The 22,392-nt window shown below is 36.2% G+C and overlaps 1 protein-coding gene across 1 annotated transcript; it reads left to right on the plus strand.

Moving 5' to 3' along the window:
- Nucleotides 1-136: 136 nt before the first annotated feature.
- On the plus strand, nucleotides 137-22,388 carry LOC145788523 (uncharacterized). The gene is made up of 23 exons (XM_082600285.1): nucleotides 137-224; nucleotides 815-1,013; nucleotides 1,695-1,886; nucleotides 2,246-2,379; nucleotides 2,907-3,129; nucleotides 3,384-3,563; nucleotides 3,908-3,949; nucleotides 4,874-4,912; nucleotides 5,278-5,381; nucleotides 6,217-6,433; nucleotides 7,378-7,587; nucleotides 7,892-8,025; nucleotides 9,167-9,404; nucleotides 10,244-10,438; nucleotides 10,762-10,815; nucleotides 13,482-13,520; nucleotides 14,354-14,457; nucleotides 14,906-15,110; nucleotides 16,693-16,875; nucleotides 17,254-17,390; nucleotides 18,090-18,309; nucleotides 18,492-18,671; nucleotides 19,717-22,388. Exons 1-23 carry the CDS (start codon nucleotides 201-203, stop codon nucleotides 19,866-19,868), a joined length of 3,405 nt encoding a protein of 1,134 aa, XP_082456411.1. The 5' UTR covers nucleotides 137-200; the 3' UTR covers nucleotides 19,869-22,388.
- Nucleotides 22,389-22,392: the final 4 nt, after the last annotated feature.

A 22,392-nucleotide genomic window follows, 5' to 3' on the forward strand; every position in this document is an offset into this window, starting at 1 on the left:
AAAATTAGCCTATACTCAATAAAATATCCAGAACATCAACTAATATATAAAAGGACTGATTGAATGACTGAGTGGGTTGTGAATGCCGTATTAAAATTAATGCTGCATTGCAATTAGAACTGTGGACTGTAAAAAATGGAACCTCAAACAACGTGGTTTTTCTTGCAAACACAACTTTTCAACTGTATACGACGTACACTATGAGCAATGGATCTAAATCTCAGGTATGGTTGTTTAAAAATTACTGCTTTTGCTATGAAAAACGTTTCCTGCCGTGTATTGCAATTAGTGGCATAGTCTGTAACTAAGAGAAAACAAAGGAGGGAAAACAATGTGAAGATGGCAGTATGCAATTAAATAACAATTGACTAAGTACAGTCAGAGATGGGCAAAACCACCAAGAATACTGCATGTGATCCTACAGATCAAGATCGTGATCACTTTTTGTGTGCTTGAAAAAATGCAATTCTTGATTAATGGGAATGCAAAAGCAAACAAATCTTATTTGTAAGCAACCCGGTTAAAGATACAGTAGTTGGTGTTGCTAAGTTTTGCTTTTAACTACTCGAGCGCTGGTCAAACGGTTGTGGTAAGCCAGTGACTGTAGGCTACTATTTATCAATCGTTGTTGTAGTTTGAGTAAGATCGCAACATCATGTAACCTACTGTACATTTGTACAAGACCCAATTTGCTATTGAGAACATTTTGTTCTCTTTGGGTTAATTAAACTCTCTCCGTTTTGTGCCCATTTACCTACAATTTACAAAATCGATCGCTTTCCGTAATTATTATGTAACTTTTGTTACTTTTTAGGTATCTATTTCCTTTAAGAAAGAAGAATGTGACATTTCTTCTGCGTCTACTAATTCCACTTTCATCAATGTCACAATCACCGACAAAAAGAATATGCATTCGTTGAATATGATGTACATGAACGACGGGAAAAACTATTGGATGAATGCTCTCACTGTAAAATTTGTGATGGACAACACAACGTTTCCTAATGCAACAAGTACGTCATTTGTTACCTTGTAGTCGCCCATACAAGAACAATGTTGACATACTTTGTGATTAGCTTAGAGCAATGCATGCTATAGTATACAACATGCTACTTTCTCGTTGTACACATTTCTTCACTTTTTCACACATTGCATAGCTAGTAGATGGCCTGCCGTTTTAAGAATTTTTGGTGAAGGGTGAAAATGATTGTGGTAATACAAAGAAAACCGGACTCAGTGGCTCTCAGTAAATTCTACATGTTGGCGATATACGGTTGGTGACAAGAGCAATGTCACACTTCAATTCTCATTTAAATTTTCCGATTGTTGAAACACCCCAATGTGACGAGTCGGCCACATACGTCATGCACACAAGTGTATTGCACGTGCACCCATTTCCCATGATTCGCATGTCAGTAGAAGTGTTGACAAGGGACCCAGGGGATGCTTTTGACCGGAGATGATTTTAGACGCCCAGAACCTTGAAAAAACATCCCGTATTCGTTTGATATGGTGGGTTTTTTATTACCGCCATAGCATAAGCCTAGCCTATAGTCTACTATTGTTACAGTTTATTCTAGCCACATGATAATGAAATTTCATTCTCCTCCCTCCATAAAAGGGCTTTGAGAAAATATTTTATTATTTACTATATCAAAGGACCAGGTAGAAAAAAATTCTATTTTGTTGCACAGATACAAACAAAACCGTATCAGCAAAAATGGAACATGTCAACGGCGTTTTTCTTACGAAGTTGAATAACTCTTACCAGTGTTTGTTGGATACGGAACTCCAGCTGAGTCCCAATGACACTCTCACAGCTGCTTGGCTGAGCATGAGCGGTCTGCAATTGGAAGCTTTCTCAAACAGCACCAACTTTTCCACAGGTTTTACTTACTTGTTTGCATCAGACACAAGGTTTATAGAATTCAAATTCACAATATCAACTTATCATGACATAAATAAAATATCTTGCTAGGGTTTTAACATCGTTGGTCTCATTTGCATTGATTGTTTGATGAACCATACAAAGTTTCTTTAGAGAAATTAAAAATTCTACATATTAAATCGTAATTGACAGCGTCGGTTTTAACCCTCACTCCTACCCCCAAGGGCGTACGCCTCTTTCTACTGTAAATAGCTTGATTTTCTGGTTGTGAGTTTATTTTTTATTTAATAATAAGCATTTTGCATCCTACGTATCTTAAAACTTACATTGGAATAAACGTTCACTTCAATATGACAGCTGCCAAATGCTTTGGCGATCGATCTCATCAAGCACACAACGAAACGTTGGAGTTTATTAAGGGGAAAACTGTTTGTGCACGAATTTCTGCAAAAGTTTCTGTTGAGGTTGTTTATGCTCAAATCTCAGGAAAGGCAAGTTTTGTTTTTTCTTGAGAATGTCACTGGAAGTGGAATTCATGATGTCTTGAAAATCCAAACCTGTTGTTTTTTAAGAAATCCTGATTGTGATACTCCTAACTAACAAGAAGAAATCAATTAGGTTATTGGAATAATTGCCTACTAATTTAATTAAGCTGAGAAATTTACTTAAGATGAATAATTTTTTGCGTTTGATAGTGCTAGAACCAGGCTATATTGTGTCATAGTCAAAGCGTGCCCCTGAATAAAACTTGATCTGGAAACCCAATTGATCAGCTATTATGACAGTATATATTTTCATTGTCACTATTATGTATATACAGCATATGCACCTTTTTCTTTAGTACATATATCTCGACAAACAAGATTTTTTAAAACGTGATTTACTGAAGCGTTGTAATACGTTTTTATCATAAATGCAATTTACCTAGAAAAATCTTGCTTGAAGTAGGTTTTAAAGAATGGAACGACTTCAGTGCTGTCATGAAATAAGCTCTGATTTTTTTTTAATCTTTTGACAGACAATAAAGACTACAATTCCTATACCTCCAAACGCCACTGTTTCAAGCGCCAATTGTGGCAAGAAAAAGATAAAAGGGACCATATCGTTGGATGGTGATGGCGTTCAGTTATATCTAGAATACGATCTCGTTCCTGCCAAAGCAAAGGCTGCGAAGAGTTATCTACTTGCCACAGTGACGCTGACGTATAACTCAAGCAATCGCTTTTTCCCAAATGCTCCATGTAAGGATCACTCATTTTGACGCGATCTATCGGTTAAACTTAGTTTCATTCACTTGGGCTGCAGAAGCTTTTATAAACATAAAATTTAATCCATTAAATTGTTGAATCGTTTTTTTTATGATGCCAATTAGAATTCACGTTTCTCTGGTTTTATTGTCAAGAGCAAAGTAAAAGTTTGTAATCACTTTACTCCCTATTTTTTTTACTAACTACCTTTTCGCAAACTACTTTATCTTTTGTTTGTTTCCTTTTAGATTCAACTAAACTAATACCGATTTCAAACACATCCCTCAATGCCCATTCCACCCCAGAAGGGATGTCTTATATGTGCATGGTGGACGAAATATTACCAGTGACATCGAATATGTCTGTAATGTTGAGCGACACCCAGTGGGAAGCTTTTGGAAACTTAAAAAGCAAAGGATTTCACAATGGTACTGATTGTACAGCACTGCTGGCATAACTTAGCTTATTGCTTTATTTTAAAATACAATTTTTGTAAAATTACCCAAATAAGAACTAGCAATTCAAGTTTATTGAAATAATATTCGAAATAATGCAAAACTGTGATGCAACAAGTTCAATTTAGCTTTCATTAAAAATTATAATGCAAAGTCGAACAACAATAAATTAAATAAAGCCGGCCCTGCTTCTGTTTAGCAATCACTGTATAGCTCAATGAACTTAAAACAGGCTTTCAAAGATTGTAACTTTACAGATAAAATAGTTATTGCAGTATAATATCGAGAAATGCAACCGTACAAATATTTGATTTCAGCCTCAGACTGTGAAGAGATGAAAACAACACCAATGCCTCCAGGTACAAAAGTTAAATGTGTTGTCTCATTCTGTATTGTTTGGATGTGTAGGTTACTTTTTTGTTTTTTTACTTCGATCATTATTAAGTCTTGTATTTAACTAAAGTGATGAAGATTATCTAAAGAAAATACTGTAGAAGAATTATTTATCAATAAAAGCATAATCGAACAAGTCTTGCAGTTTAAGTATTTATGACGTTTCTGCAGTATATCTGAAGGTGCTTGGAGTAAAAATGAAATGAAGACAAGAATTGCCAGCAGTGAGGAGATGGCAGGCTATTCCGTAAACTGATGATTTGTTTTAATAAAACGCACCTAGAGTGATTAGAATAGGAGATGGTGAAGACTATGTCATGTAATGCCCTGAAGTATTAGAGATTGGATTCTTTAATGTTGAAAAAAAGAAGATTAAGAGATTGAAAGGTTTCAAAATGTTGACAAAAAGAAGGATGGCTAAAATACATATAAAAACAATGGAGACATTTTTCATAGTATTTAGCCTCCTTAAAAATGACGGATAATACAAAAACAAAGGCAATTACTGTGTAGGTCTACATCAAAAATTATGAGAACTAAACTTATAAAAATATTTGTTAAACCATATATGCTTCCACATTTTTGACTATTAGGTTACTTCTGTTAATACAATTTGGGTAGAGAGGTAACTCTTTTAAACCATAAACAGACATAACTAAGCAGCAACACTACATTTAACATTATAAAAACAAAAAACAACAACAGAAAACGTTCGCTTGTAGTTTTTTGTTTTTATAATGTTAAATGTAGTGTTGTTGCTTAGTTATGTCTGTTTATACTTCTGTTAAGTTTGACAAATGTTCCAAGTACTTTGCTCCAACTGTAAAATAACTGTTGACATCATTAAAAAAAATGTTCGGAATTCTTTACAACATCTGTTTTTGTTTTAGTTACCACTCCCCAACCCAACCCGATCATTCCGGAAACCTGTACGTGGCTTGTTGAATGTTGATTAGACTTTATATTAAACTATGTATTTAGACTTTATATTTAGACTTATTATAGGCCTATTAGACTTTATGTTTATATTTTATAAGTTACTGTTCAACGTTGTTAGCCATAGAAATTCACAAAATAATAACACTACGAATTTGAAAATTAGCTTAAGTAATGGAATACGTCACAGCTAACGAAGAACCAGTTTAGCGTCAGAAAAAAACAGTTTCTTTTTATCAATGAATATTTGAGGGTTTGTTCTGAAGGTTTGAAACTTCTTTTCATGCATGGGGATCTTTGTTCAGACAAAGGAAAACTTTTTTTTATTCTGTATTTCAAATTACTTTCTTTTTTTCAGACTTATGGAAAGCATTGGATGGGAATCGAACCTGTTTTCTGGCCGTTGCTGGATTCCAGTTTCGAGCCTCTTACCTCAAAAAAGGAGACAAAGAAACCACCCAGGTGAAGGACCAACGAAATTGATAAAGTCATTTCTAGTTAAAATGACGGCAGAAAAAAGAGCTGTTGCAGAACGTACTTTACTTTTAGAGTTTATTAAATAGGCCTACCTCGTAAATATTTTTGATTTCTTGATAGTGATACTGAGTTGTAGAATGCAGTAATAATTCTCTTTTGAGTAAGCTTACTGAGGACCTAACTGCAGCAAATTATCTTCTTGAAGCGACCCAAGAGGTGACTAATAAAAAAAATCTTAATCAAATTGTTAGCAACGTCCGGGAAATCTGACAAATCAACTTGTAATCTTAGAATATCCATGATAAACCTTTGTAAATAAATCCAAGATTGAGCTTCGGTAGAGAGTTTGTCTTGTTGAACCATAGGCATACGAAGCCGAGCAACGTTATCAAGTTTATTACACTTACAGAAACATAAAACTACGCAACAAATTAAATATCGAACGTTTTCGACATCACAAGATGTCCTCTTCAGGAATAACATATATAAGCTACAATTTAGCTCCATCTGAATAAAATACAATGGCTATTATAACTATAAACAGGAAAATAAAAACTGCACAGTAGCCTACTTCTGACTAGCTCAAACTCAACCATATAGGCTTTACGAGAATCAAATGTAACTGCATCAAAAAGTGTTGAACAGATCACATGATGTGGTAGAAAGGCAAGATGTGAAAAGACTAATTATAAAATACAGAGAGCAAGAAAGATGAGCCGCAAGCATACAATTGTCTGTTCAAAGGTGGATTGTAACGTTTTATGTACAAGGCTTTAAAGATTTTGGTTTGATACTATCAAATTAAATGGTTTTGTCACAGGTTTGGTTTGATTTCAACAATGCCACGGATACAGTGTCTTCAACAAATTGTAGCAAAGATTCAATGAACGTGACAATTGGAAGTTGGGGTGACAAGACGTCAAGAAATCAATCCGTTCTTCTTACTTTCTCCAAACGCGATAACATGACGCAATATGCTTTGACCGGTGTCAAGATCACTTTCCAAGTGAACAATGGAACATTCGTAAACGCTACAAGTAAGAAAATGGAGCAAAAGCAGTTTTTCTACTTTTACGTTTGAACATCTCGGGCCAGAGGTTGAACTTATTTTTTAGTTTCAGACCGAAAACACTTTTTTGCTCCTAAAAAGAATTTCGACTTCTGGCTGACGTAAAAGTGTAAAAGACTAAAATTCCAGAGTCTCGTTTGCCTATCCTTGTGTAGTTTATAAATGTGCTAATTTTTCTGACACGTTTGTAGGCATCTCTGTGTTGGATTTCTTCAGACCAACAAATTCTGTTGTCAACAAAACTCTTCACAATGTTATGTCTAAGTAGATATCAAAAGGAGAGGAAAAATTATTTCTATATCTAAAGAAGTAAATGAATGGTGAATTTTTTGTGAGATTTACTTTTTGCCTGAGAAAATAGAATTAATAGATAACTATAGTTTCGAAAAAAACTAAACAAATGGTACTGTAGTTTGGAAAAATCACATTTATATTTTCTGAATTATTATCATGGCTTTTTAATACTAGCTTTTTTTTTGTGCTTTTTTAACGGTGATTTCGTCATTATCATCCATATTCGGTTTTGTCCGACAAGTGGAGAGTGGCCGATTCATTCATTGCAGCAATTGTTTTTACCTCTGTTTTCTATCAAATTGTGTCCATCCTATCTTTCTTGTTTAGTCTGACTTTGTCTTCCTCGTTCCTTCCATGTTCTGTTCCGGTGTCCTTATTTCCTCTTCCCATCCACTTTAAACCACATGCCTTTCCTTTTTCTCTCCTTGGCACATGCTTATACCGTCTTACTCCATTTGTCTTTGCAAGTTGGTCGATCTGTGGTCATCATCTTTAGCTTATCCATCAATTCTTCAGTATTGTTCTTCCCCTCCTTTTCAACCCACACATTGCTCTCCCCCTTACCCATTCTTCTCAGAATTTGAATTCTGTTTATTGCGTTATCGTTGTTTTCATTAGCGTTAAATACGACGGTGGAGGCATACAGTAACCCCAAAATAGTTCTCATGCCAAGCTCCATCAATCAAACATATTATTGTTCCATGGAAACACAAGTGAGAGTATCCGGCAACGAAAGTGCTTCCAGTATATCCAACATCTTTTTACGCATTTATAACGTATCAGATCTGGAATCATTTCCAGTAAATGGAAAGTTTTCAAACGTCAGAAGTAAGATTTGTTAAACATCCTTGTTTTCATACGTTATATTTTATAGACTGAAGTAGGCTAATGAACTTGGCAAAAATAATTCAAAAAAGAAAAAGTGATGATAACACTTCGGTATGTTGAAATGCATGTTTATTTATCTGAAATTTCTACATTTTACAATAATTCAAACGCAACTTAACTTATAAAACAACTCTTTTTTTTAATTTCAAAACTTGGATTACAGATCTAATTGCATCGAGAGGCTCAACATCAATCGTAGCGCATATCAAAGCAAAAATAAAAAAGATTGTTTTCACCCTTTCAGACGAATGCTTCCGCGACCGAGCGACACCACCTTCGACGCAAGGAGATTGGATAATCAAAAACAAAAACAGAACTTGTGCCAGAATAAAATCGAATTTCACTCTGCAAGTAGCCTACTTGGACATTATGGATAAGGTCGGTTTAGCTCGATATGAATAAGATAAGGTGTACAGGTAGACAGTGGTTCTCAAGCCTTTTTCTTGCAAAGCTTTAAAAAAAGTCCGATTTTGTGACGCACAAACAATAAATTTCTAAAATGTTAAACTCATATATTAATATTTGTTACTGATAGAAACAACTGCAAAGGGAAGAACACAATCAAACGATGTGATGCGTAAGCTTTGCTGTAATGTTTTGCTGTATATTATAGGTATCATCATCACTAGGCCTATATTCCTTCATCGTATTGAGGGTTAGATATATTGCGCCATTATTGTCGACCATGAGCTGTTTGTGCTGCATTTTCATAATTTTTTCAATTCCGTCCAATTAAAGATGTTTGTTGTCCAAACCATTCCAGTTAAGCCTTCGTTTCTTTTACCATTTATCTTCCCATCTATTAATGATCTTTATACCGAGTTTTGCTTTATTGTGTGTCCAAAATATTTCAATTTTCTTAATTTGACTATTTGTAAAAGAATTTTTCTTAAATATAAGTTGGCTAATAAAGTTTATCAAATCTTATGAGACGTTTAGAGGTTACTATTCACATTTTCTTTTGAGATACAATTCTGATCGATATTTTGTTTCAATTACAACCACGACAGAAAATTTTGTTATTAGGCCTATACTTTGCATAAACCAGACAAAATTGTATATTTATATATTAAGCGGTTTATTGAATCATGAGATGGTAGACACAGTTCGAATAGACAGAAACTTTTAAACCGGTATTCATGCAGAGAAAAATTGCATATTTTTTCAATTTGGAGGGAGTAAATGAAGTGGTCCCCCTAAACCTGTTACTGCCAATAATGAGTTAGCAACTGTTTGGAGTGATCATGCTTTCTGCAACTGACTGTTGAACAAGTTGCATGGTTAGAAGTTTCATGTCTTGCGTGTACTTACAATCCTACACCGATAAGCGAAGAACAAATGATTATGTAGCAATCCTAGCGACCAGATCAGTCTCTTGCACATTGTTTCAACGATTGCAAAGATTGAATCAGTGTAAAAAATACAGATTTAGTGACTGGGACAGTGAATGCTCAGCCTTGAGCTGATAACTTGAAAGATTTCACTCGTGACTACATTGTATTGTTGTCTTTGCATTCAGATCCAATACGTCACAATACCAGTGGAAGGAAACAATGTGAGTGTTGTGGATAGTGAATGCACAAACAACACAACCAGGATTGTATTGGACATTGAAAATACAAAAATGTTGAACCTCACCCTCGCTTACAAGATAGTTCCAAAGTCTCGCTTCTTCGCGGCAGATGAACAAGATTATGTGATGAATGAAATCATGTTTTCCTACATGTCGGATCATCGATACTTTCAAAATCATAAAAGTAAATATGATCTTTTTTCTTTATTTTAAAGCCAGACTCGTAAACGAAATACCAATTGCATGCAATAAACTAAACTAAATTTATCATAAGTGTTTATCAGACCCAATATTATTTTTTTATGATCAGAAACTTGATTTAAAAGAAATAGCCTGAAGTCGGGCGAAACCTAAGTGGTTTTATTTTATGTATTTTTACATTTAGTTTTCAATTGTATTTGCACAGTCCTGCTTCCCCAAGGTAACAAAAAGCTATTATATCATTACGAGTCAGCAAAAGTAAGAAAATCTTAGAAAATTTCAGTCATGCAGTATTGCAGTAGCAGTAGTGGTAATCGAAATCCGCAATTTATGACAAATCAGGCCGTAACTTGAAGTAGCCATGATTGACAGCAAAGTAATTTAGATTAAATAACATCATTCAAACAATATCGAAACTAACAAAACAAATTCGAACGTTTTTGGCGCAGTATTGTGCCGACTAAATTTGTAGGAATGATTCTATTCTATGTAATAACTTTACTGTTAATAATAATATGCTTATATGGAAGCAAATTTGCTTTTCTCCTGAAGATTTATTGAAGTTGAACAAAGCAACCTCATTTATCTTTTGCGGTTTGAAGATTTGTCTTTCAAACTTCGTGTACGCTTAATCTTTTAAAGTAGTGACGCACTTTAACGCTAACTCACTAATAGTTGAAACAGCAATTTTTAAGTTTTATTGCGAAGACAACCATTTTTATATTCCATCGACATCGACATACGTTTCAATCCATGTTGTGCTGGTCACTTTTTGTAAGGCTGTTCAGCCATTGGCTCACTAACAATGAGTTTGCCTTTCAGCCTATGGAACACTGGTGAAGGTTACGTCTGGTTCTGACCTATCGCTGTTTCCAACACCAGTAGGATACTCTTACCAATGCGACTTACTTCAAACCAGTAATGTAGGAAATGAAACGCAGAACTCTATGGTGGTTGACTTTGAGCAAGCACGATGGGAAGCGTTTTCTCTCAATAATTCTGGAAATTTCAGTGAAGGTATAAACCAACACATTTGGAAATATTCTGCTTTGCTGCTGTGTAATGCAAGGTGTTGCACATGGTCAGCGTCTGTTGTTAGCTCGCAGTCCAGCAGATGTATCAATCAATGCCACGTGGATGTACTTTAGCAAGATGTGTAATAGGTAATAGCATATCGGTCGGTTGATTAGTTAAAGATGGACATGAAGTTTCTTGCCGAAATGCAGCAGTTTGATGAATATGACAAACAGTGCTTTTATGTTGTGTCATTTTTATCGTGTTGTTTATGTGACGTGGACATAACAATACGTTTAAATAACGTTTATTCATTTTTGTCGCAGCAAACCTTTGTCCCGCTGAAGTTAGCACAGTTGCTCCAAAAACAACAGTCCCGGGTAAGAAACGTTATTTTTAGGCCTACTGTGTTTGTATTATATGCTTTCATATCAAATTATGTCATTGTCAGCACAAGCTTGCAATTCAACTTGAATTTTAATACTTTTAATAATTTTAATTTTAAAAGGCCAACCATAGAATTTTCGCTATTGTTTCTGAATACCTGGAGTTTGATTCCAACTCGGATCAAATCAGACATAAAAAAATTGGCTGATTGGTTCCTCTTTTGTAAGCAGTTAGGAAAAGTTGGGAGCAACCGTGAGATCTGATCGTAAAATAACGATGACATCAAGTAAAAAACTTCTCTTCCCCCAGTCTTTACGCTGGCGATTTCCACTGCCAGCACACTGACTGGGGTTACAACAACATAAGCAGCGACGGAGAATTGGCTGACTGGGCCTCTGCAGACCATCTTGCCCTCCTATTCATCCTAAAAAAAAACGCCAGTTTCCATTTCGGTCGCTGGGGAACAGGGAAAAACTCTGACTTGACCTCCGCGAATGTCCACAGCTCTCTTTCAGACAGACGTGTGCTTGCAATTTCCCGCGATCCCAACACTGGCCGTCCCTCATCATCGTCCTAAAACGTGTGGCTCTTGTCCCGATTTCACCGGTGAAGCGATGGAACTTCAAAAAAGCCGATTGAAATCAATGTAAACAAGTTTTTACCAAATTAGATTAGAATTAGAATTACTAACGTTTTGCTCTAATTCATCGAATTAGGCAACTTGAATTATCTAGTTGTCCAAGTCTGGTCCTGGCTCCACTTCTTTTCAACATCTACACCCATGACCTTCCAACAACGGTCTCTGCAAAATACGCTTATGTGGACGACCTGGCAATTCTCCACTCCAAAAAATCGTGGGAAAACCTAAACAACACCTTGAGACATGAAAACTCTCTCAGCATATCTCCGGAAATGGCGATTGAAACTCAGCGAAACCAAAACGATGGCAGCAGCTGCTTTCCACCTACACAATCGAGAAGCTGATAGTGAAATACATGTCCGAAGTAATGGAAAGCCTCTGTCCTGCCCCGAACCAATGTATCTTGGGGTAACACTAGACAGATCGCTCACATACCGCGCCACCATTTGGTGTCACTGCGCAAGAAACTGGTAACCCGAGCTGCGCTACTCAAGCGCCTGGAGGTCGAAGGCTGACACTTTGCGTAAAGCAGCCTTAGCCTTTGTCTACTCTTCAGCAGAGTACTGTGCACCTGTTTGGTGCTGCAGCGCTCACTGCCATAACATCGACACTGCCATAACATCGACACTGCCATAAACAGCGTACTGCGCACAGTGACCGAATGCCTGCGTTCCGCACCATTAGACAATCTCCCCATTCTCGCTGGTATCCAACCTATTGAGCTTTGTTGCGAAAAAGCCATACTGTCTCTCTGACGACGGGCGCAGGAGCCTAACAACGCACCCCCCAAAAAAATTTTCAAACTGCTATTATTTTAATAAACTAATGGTATTAAGATATACTTTACTAGTATTACTTTATATTTTGATAGATCATAGCATTTTATATCAGCATGTAACGAATTGATGCTGCGTAGATTATGGAATGTGTACCAATGGAAATAATCATGTGTTTTGTACTGCTCATGTTTTTAAACTTTAGAATATTTCCTAAAATTTCATCACGTTCTTGAATTTTGTTATACTATAAGTGTTTTTTATTCATGCTTGTTTTTAAGACTTGATTTTTCATGCACACTTTCTCCGTTTTCAGGTCTTTATTAATATTAAACAAAAACATATGTATTAACAACATGAATGCTTATCAGTATGTCAAATACAACAGAAACACATTTTGACAGTGCCACACTGATGGACCTCCTTCAATGAAAATAGACTTCAGCAGCACCCCCCCAAAAATTAGAGGCTGGATCCATCCCTGCTAACCATCTTCTCCACCACAAGACCTCTGCTCCCCCAAACGAGCACCCCGTCGACTGAAATCAAGACACCCATTCGTGCCAGCCGCTCAACTTCTGATCAGCGAAGCTGATGAACAAGACATCTCTGCGGCTACTTGGGCGGACCATAAACGGAAATCTGAATGGAAGTCAAGTACCAGCAAACTCAACTCGTTCATCTCCGACGCCCACACACGCCCCATCGACCTGACACTACAAAGACAGGCATAGGTGTACCTCAACCGTCTTCGTACGGGCGTCGGGGTTTTCCGCTCAGCCATGCACCAATGAGGAATTCCTTCTGTGAATGTGGTGCCGCGGAACGAACCGCATACCATATTCTCAATGACTGTACCATCTTCAAGCCACCTAACGGAGTGGAAGGTCTGCGCGTCTTGGATGATGAAACCAAAGACTGGCTGCTCTCTAGTGGCCTTTCAGTGTAGTGGGGGACCATCGTGAATTTAGGTGGGTATATAAAAGGATAAACCCTCGGCCCCAGAGGCTCACACGACGACGACGACAAAGTAAAAAGCGAATTAAGGTTGGATGAGCTTGGCTGATGAAGAGCAAGTAAATTAAACTTTGCTTTTTTCTATAATTTCAATCCCACGAAAAATGGAGGTTGAATGCATAACTTGGCTTTCATTTGAATAGCATTAGCTCGGTTTGAATGCTATTTATTAAATAAGTTAATCTATAATAATCCATCTTGCCGAACTGTGCACTTTATTTTGCAGTGACACCTCAACCTCACATTCCCTCTGATCCAGTAGTGTGTAAGTTTTATTTGTAAATTTTACCAGATTATGCAGATTAAAAAATGTGAAAATAGTAGGCTACTCTTGTGCTGGATTTGGACGGCTGAGTCTGATTAGCTGACGTCAATTCCATTCCACTTTATGAAAAAGGAATGTGCAAGACAAACATCCTGTAATTTAAATCCAGGAGGTGATTGACAAAATAAACGAAATTTACTTTTCATTTCAAAAAAAAGTTAAAATTGTTATTTTCTGTGACCGAACATGTCTTAGCAGTGCAATGCTTTCTCAAAGTAAGCTAGCCAAACTGCAGCAAGTGAAAGAGAAACTTCATCCTAGATATGATTGGCTGTGGAAATCTCTGTCTTCGAATTGATCACGTTTCTTTGACAGCTTAATTCTAGCAATCTTTTAGCCTATTCTTGTAAAGGCTTTTGAGCTACTGACGTCAGCCTAGTCACCGATATTAACAAAGCCAAGTTTCCGCTTGTTAAAATGTTGATTAGTTTATTCCACCCACTAGGTGCCGCTAAATGGAGAACCTTGAAAATTAAAACGTTTTGCTCAAGCGCACACCTCGATAGTTCAACCAACGATGCTTGAGCTTGTGACTTCTTCGTGCAAAACTCGGACGCTACCAACTGAGGTGTCGGTTGCATTGCTGCAGTATATCTAGCTCAATGAACTATATAGGCTAAACAATTTAGAATAATTTTGTAAACAACTTTAATTTATATCCATGTGTAGGCTAATGCTTCCAACTGTGAAAACTCACGTAAAAGCAATTAAAGTTTACTCAATTTAAAAAAAAATACACAGTCATCATAGCAATCATTTTGTGCATCTTGCAGCTAAGATTTTAGTGAGGGACGCAGGGGATAACAAAACCGTCTGCCTTCTTGCTGTCATTGGCGTCCAAATACGTATGGACTACAACACTACCAAACCAGGATTGGTAAGTAGCCTACTGTTCGTTTTTTCTTGGTAGTAGCCAAATGGCTGGTCAATAGTTTCCTGAACAAGTAGCCTAGTTTACCATAAAACGTTGATTAACATGTCTGCTTGGTTCCTAACCAATAAAAGTTCCTTTGTATCACGTAAGTTTGCATTTTTGCACTACTTCAAAAGATTCGAATTTTATAATTTAAATCTGACTTGGCTTTAAAAGTATAGTTTTTACATAACGCTAAAAAAGCATCAGTTTCTCAATCCATGTCAACTAGTTATTTATTTAACGCTATTCTGTGTTATGTTTAATCTGGACACACTAAAACCAATTTTAAACATTTTATTTTTGTCCTGGAAGGCACGAAGAGATATTTTCAACATGAAAACGGGGTGAAACAATGTTTGGCAGCCGACTACTGTATTATTGATTGCAATTGGATGTTATTAAATTTTAGGCAAATATTGGCTTCAACATGAATCCCAATGAAACCGAAGTTACTGGGAGTTGTTCGAAGGGCAACACTTCTATGGTTACTTTTTACAACAAGCATGACACGCAAACCGTAACTTTGACTTTCTCCCGTAGTAACAACAAAACATATCTCAGCATGGTTCACGTCAAGTATAACATCACAAGTTCTTATCCTAATCATGACAACAGTAAGTAAAACATTTTTGTGTCATATTTACAACTCAGTTAAATTTTTCCAAACTATGATATTTGCAAACCTACAGTAGGCTAAATTCGTGGTAAAACATCTGTTTTCAAATTAAAGCAGTTTAGAGTAGGCTGCTGCAGTTGAAAGATTTCATCTAGTGTTTAAATTTTCCACTAAAAGCCTAATACTCAAGTTCAGGCGAGTTGACGATTCAATGCATTCAACAATTTCTTCTGTGGAATCTAAAATAGTTTCCAGCTCATGAAACTATATTGAGTGACAGCGATCACTGGGATAAAAAGTCCTGAACATTCGTCATACTGGTAATGACTGCAAGATCCAGTAATATTCATAGTCAAAAAGCAGGGGTTCATAGTATGAATCCTTGTCAAAAAGTTTCGGTGACAAAATCAAATGTTCCGAAAACTGGCTTGCTTTGATTGAGACTTTAGTCTGGTCTCATTTAATCAGCAAAAAAGCTTGCGATTGTAAACATATTGACAGTGACTGGTTGTGGTGGAAGAGCGTTTTATCTGAGCAACGCTTTGTCTTACTTGTAGCCTAGTTGTGATCTCAAGATCGATGCTTAAGCCTTGATTACGTAAAAGTGCAAAGAAGAGAATTCTAAAAAGACACAGACAATCAAAACGTTGGCACTGGGCACAGCTACTTCATCTGTAATGTTTTTGTGAGCCAACTATAACAAACTCTTTGCAGAGCGTTTAATAATGTGGGGCCTACTAGATTATAGCTCGGTGGTTCTCAACTGGAGGTCCGTAAAAGTTTCTGAGTTTGCAGCATCATTGATTAATTATGAAATCTAACAACTGGTTGCTTTATTTGTGCAGTAGGCTATACAGTGATTCTCAAACTGTAGGTCGCTCAGCACTGGAGCGTCGTTTGACATTTCAAAGGTTTTCTGACTAAAAAAATCATCTAAATAAGTTAAAATCTATTACTGACGCTATGTTGGCTATGTTCAACTTAATTCTTTTGAGATAGCGGATTGTAGAATATGTTGATCAATGCTTAACTTAGAAATGCAAATGTTAATCAGCAGTCTATCAGCACTCACAGTAATACCATGAGTGTGATTATAGCAAAATATTAATTAACTTACAAATCAAAAAAAGAAAGAATTTCTTTGTAACGGTCGCAAAATTCTATTAAATTTTGATAAAATTTATAGAAAACATTGAATCAGCATATAGATATTACTGATTTTTGATGCTATGTGCCAACATATAGGTCATAACATAACTTCGTCGATGTTATCAATCATCATAAGTGCGTCACTAGTTCAGCTAATTCTTCTAAGTGTGTCGCTTCGAAACTTATGAAACATTTGATTCCATTAGGAGACGCAACATACCAAAATTTCACATAATTTTTTTAAGGGTCCGCGACTGCTTCGAGGCACCAAAACTGGTCCACCAAGACAAAAGGTTGAGAACCACTGCTGTAACCTATCGTGGTAGATTGCAAAATATTGAAATTTGTACTTTTCCAAAAGTTTGAGTATTTTTCTAAGTTAAATTCATCCATAGATGGTAATCAGCTTTTCGTTTACTCTATACTTGCAGATATAACAAACCCGTACGAATTTTCCATTGGTAATCTGACAGAGTTGAGCACATCGCTGAAACAATCTTACAACTGTTCCGACGAAACGGACATTCTCGTTGATGTAGGAAACAACGTCATTGTACGCATAATGGGAAAACAATTGCAGGCATTTGATGTTGAAAACGAAATATTTTCACCAGGCAAGTTTTACGACATCTATCTTTGATACTGTTGAATAGTCCTCAAACTTGTTGTTGTGTGTTTTACTTCCTATGCTCTTTCACATAAAGTTACTTTGTCAATTCGCAACTTGGGCCTATCTGTAATCAACAATAAAAATCTGATGGTGAGGTAAAGCTGCGTCAGTGAAACTTTCTCTAATCTTCATATCTGTCTATGATAAAAAAAAAAAAAAAAAAAAAAGGTGGTAGGCTACTAATACGGGAAAGGATGAGGCTGTCAACTCATCAGAAGCACCTACACGACTTAATTTCAATTTGGAGGTTGTGTCTTCATTCTTATACAACATTTTTTTGGTTTTACATATATGCATAATGTGTCTGCTGAATTTTTTGCAGTATCTCAATGTCTTTCTGACACTTTACCAACCAAAGCCACAATCGGACAATGGACTGTGTCTGCGAATAAAACAGCCTGTGCCAAGTACATATTTTCAGCGACTTTCAACATCACTTACCCAACTGTCCTTGGAAAGGTAAAAAAAGAACCTACATTTCGTCGCTTGTAACTATTTCCATCAAGTGCTTGATTTCAGCGTGATCAAGTCGACTTTTCATATGGACTTTCTAGTTTGCTCATCCAAACTTGCCTATAGACTATTATTATTTAGAAATTAATATTACTATTAATTCAATCTTTGTGCTTTTGAGAGCCTACTACGATTAAGCTATGTGTGAAGTAGGTAATTGTTTAAAGCTTTCAACTGATTAGCTTTTATTATTATTCACTCACAACAAAATTTCAAAATCTCCATATTATACTTGTACAACACCCACACAAACAATATAAAAGTTGACTGAGCGTGGCTGTTTGGGATAAGTCTAGGCTACTCTTACAAATGTCATATAGGCTACGCATCAATAAAAGAATACATTGTAACCGATTTCAGTTTCATTTGTTCTTGTTTTTAGCACTAGTTGCAACGTTCATCTAATGAAAGTGAAAGTAAAAGCAACGACAAACAGGTTGATTTATTGCTTTACTGTCGTTTCGCACACCATCACAATGCACATCGTCAGAACGAATAACATTGTTGCTTTTACTTTCACTTTCATCAGATTGACGTTGCAGCTAGTGCTAGAATCGATAATAATTGTCCTGATGAACACGCAAACTTTTCAGTATTCAGATTAATGTGTTCTATCAATTCATATCCTGCTATTCCTCATTTCAGCAAAAATCTATGGTATTTCAAATCGGAAACTCAACCAACTATTTTGACGGTGCATGCCAAAACGAGTCATCTTACTTCTGGGTACAGATGGAGCAAATCACGTTTGCTTTCTTGTTCAATAAGACAGATGTGAATGGTGGCAAGTTCAAGTATCATATGTATGCGGTGGTTGTGGGCTACACCTTGCCTTCGAAGTACCTCCCAAACCACGCATATAGTGGTGAGAAACTGTTTGTTACTTTGTGATTGGGAACAAAACTTGCCAAATCTTTTTATAGAATTTTCAGAAACAGTCGTTCAATTAAAGTCGATGAAAAACAAAATTTTCCAACACCTTTAACGGAATTTTACAAAATCTTTATTTTAAAACCGGTTTTAATTTGTCTAGTGTATTGTTCTCAGATAGCAACAATATCCTCTTGCTCAATTCAACCTTGAACCTTTTTGAATCTGACAACTCACATTCCTATAAATGCGCTGCTGCTGCTTCGGCAACTCTGAACCACACAATGGCGGATGTTCAATTCAAAAACGTCCAAGTTCAACCGTTTGGTCTCGAAAAAAATGGCGACTTTAGCTCAGGTAAATAATGGCATAAAATTTTTGCTTGACTCAACACAATGGATTTTAGATTTTATGCAGAGTTTGAAAATAATTTATCGTTTAAACACGAGATAGTAAAATTAAAATCGTGACAATTAAAATTTCGAAATTGGTGGAACAAACCCACAGTAGTTTGCCCTGCCGCAAAGTCTTTTCATTTTTTCTGGTTAATTTTCCTAAATTCGAAAAACCTTTACGCTTTGTTTAGTATGAGATTTTATTATTATTTTGATGAACTTTTTCAACAAATATTTTTTATGCTTTAACTTCATTTTTATGAAAATAATTAAAGCGTAAATATGCGCAGTTGAATTTTTACGTCACAATGGGTCCTTCGGTTATTTGCCTAACTTACTGCAGTGTCAGGCGCTCAACATCTCACGTGACTTCTTTCTTCATAGCTGATAAATGCTCTGCGGACAAGCAAAAGCGATTCACAGCAACAATGATTGTGGTGGGCTGTCTCTGCGGATTGCTGTTTGTCATTTTTACCAGCTCCTTGATCTATTTTATAATACAAAAGTACAAGGAAAGAAGCGAATATCAAACTCTGTAGCCTATTATTAGGTTATTGATCTGGACCAGTTTTAACAAACTCTTTCACTCACTTGCTCTCATCAGCGGATTGTTTTTCAATTGCAATTCATTTCTGATTCTTCACTACGTTGAAGGCTGCTAAGCAGTAATTTAGGTGTTAAAAAGCAAGAATGGCACAACTTCTCGTGGGAAAAAATACGCTGGTTGCGGGCTTTTTATGGATCATGGGCTACCCTGGGGCAAAAATAACGATTTTAAGGTTTAAAAACAAATGAGACAAGAAACACTCCAAACAGTTTCAAGAAGTTTAACCTGCAGATTCTTAAGTTATCGTATTCTTTCTCACATAGCCTACTTTTAATGCTTAAAAAGACAGAAGTTAATTTAGGGTTAAATTAGCCTAGTCCGTGTTATTGCTTTTTTTTTCTTTGATTTAAAACCTTGCTATCGTACTATTCATAATTAATTTTGTTGACATTCTCAACAGCGGATGATTGCAATGCTACCAAGTGGAGCACGAAGAAAATTACGATAGTTTCGGTCATCGGTGGACTCATTGTCTTCGTAATATTTGCCGGAATTGTATTTTTTGTTTACCGTAAACGGCGAAAGGCAGCGGAATATGATTCCTTGCACTAAAAGTTGCCAGATAAGTAAATTACTGCTTCAAAAAAGTGCTGATTAACTTGAAGCTGTTATGTCAATGGACGTGTCAAAAACGTTAAAAGCTTCAAAACTTTGTTTTGATCAAAATCAATTATTTGATAGCTGCAAAATGATTTTCTCCAAAAATGTAGCCCAGTCAGTGATCACATTTTGTTTATATCTATGAACGAAAGCCCGCAATCAGAGAGGGGTTAAAAACACTTTCTCTCCCTCAATAAGCTCTTTTCAATGTAACCAGCATTATTTTTAAGCATTTACCACCTGAGAAAGAAATTACTATCAGACCTTCCGTATTAAACTGGTTGCCGCTTTGTATATATTTTTTTTAATGTAAATAAGATTAAAAATTGTAATTTTTACCTGTAGGCTATTTATTTTTTAACCGCAAACTGTAAAGCTGCAGTAAATCTGTTAAGCCGTATTCATCTAGAGCATTTCGTGACATGCTTCTTTCGCAAAATAAAATGGAGTGTTTTGTGACAAAAACAGAAGTGTTCTGGGCTGGGAAACTTTTCAACTACAGCTGATTTTAGGCCTATACATCTATTCTACAATATCTTCTCTTGCAATGCTTATTTAAGAAACGAAACTGTGGTACGCCCAATGTAGCCTAATTTGTCCGCCCGTTAGCTCAGTGGTTACACGCCCGGCTCAAGATCACGCGGCGCTGGTTCGACTCTCTGGGTGTGCGCTTGAGTAACGCATTTTCAGGACTGCTCTCCATTCAGCGGCACCTATATGGAATAATTCCCCGGCAACAACACTTCAACAATCGGAAAACTTCACTCTGCCAATCTCGGTAACCGGCCCTGCGTCAAGAGCCTCTACAAGTATGCGAAACTACCAGGGATAACCTATCAAGGCTTTGTCAGTCCGAGGATAAAGATTCCAAACCAACCATTTAAGCCTACCTTTTTTTTTCTGAATCTGTTACTGTACATGTAAGCAATTGGACTATTATAACCTACAGGCTGTTGCTTCATTGTGATTTTATTCAAATCGTTTTTATGTGATAACAATTTTTCTTGGTACAAAATGAATTATATTCTTTTCAGTGCTTTTTAGACTATCTTGCAATTTTACAACTCAATTTATTTGTTGTTTTTATATAGCCTTGCATGTTCTTCAAGCTTATCATTTTGTATATTGAAATTGTCGTTCTTTTACGGTTGCTTTCAACCACGTTCGGGTCTATGTGCAATAAGTTCAGTCTAAGTAGTCTATTTAATCAAACCTTTTCAATGCCTTGTAAAATTATGACTTTTTGATTCTCATAACTTATTTTTGTTTATTGCTTGTTTTGCGGGATTGTTACAACGTAGGCCTCAGTTTTATTCTAAGGTTTTCTTAAAAAAAATTGATTTTCTTTTTTTTCTTGATTCATTGACGTTAGGCCTACTACGGTAATACTATATAAGTTGTTGCTTTTCTTATACTTGCCTTAGGCCTACGCATGGTTATGTGACATTGCAAGAGCTGTCTATAGTTATAATATTGCTGAAAAGGTTGTCTTATCCAGCAACTGACTTGTATGTCTCACCCACAGCGTTCTCAACAAAGATCGCCATAACTTGATTCCAACAACAAGTTGATTATATCAATAAGCACATAGCCTACCTCAGGAAATACAAGCATGCGATTAAAACTTCATGGAAAACTCAAACGTCATTTTTACCGCGATTTCAAGGCAGTGTTATTTTCTTATATCCTCAGCAAAGTGATTGTATAATCTCCTCACTTACTATAGCTGTGCTACCGTATGTAACGTCGTTCACAGTTGTCTATAGTTTACACACGTTTAGCCTTTTGCTGACAGTTAGGAAGAACGAGTGTGTAAAATATAGCCTATAGACATCATCATTTTATTATCAAATTTTCGAACAACTGTATCTTGAAAATTTGACGGCTCAGTGTGGTCTCCAATAATATTGCTTCCAAGTCAAAACATTACACTTTGTTTCTGTACAACTAGCCCATATGATAATTTTTACGTGAAGCAAGCTACTGTTCTACTTCAGTTATAATTTTGTAAATAGTAAAATCTTGATCCAAGTTCAAACATATATGGTAACCGTCTTACAATGCAAGCGCTTTCCGTTGAGTAGCTGTCCAAATATATGACGCTTTTGGTGGGAAGGTGAAGAAAATGTTCCCTGATATTTGAGCAGCTTCAATAAGAGGGTTAGCTGGTTGGATTAGAGACTTATTCTCACACCCCAACTAAAAGGTGGCGGCGTAATGAGACAGTTTTCGAAGTCAAAACTTGTTGTGTGTGTAGTTTGATTGTATTCAAGAGAATTTTTGCCTACAATCTAAACAGTAGGCTATCGTATTTTCTTACGCGCTTCGTTGTATAAAAGTTATATCTACTGTATATATGTAAAAACCGTACCTCTGTGTTGTATACTGGTCCTTCATCTATGCATACTGTGTAGTGTTTTCGTTGATTCTCAGTGATGAAATTTCTTATGGCAATAAAATGATGAATTTCAAGACT

The sequence above is a fragment of the Aplidium turbinatum genome, chromosome 2, assembly GCF_918807975.1.
Source record: "Aplidium turbinatum chromosome 2, kaAplTurb1.1, whole genome shotgun sequence".
NCBI lineage: Eukaryota > Metazoa > Chordata > Ascidiacea > Aplousobranchia > Polyclinidae > Aplidium > Aplidium turbinatum.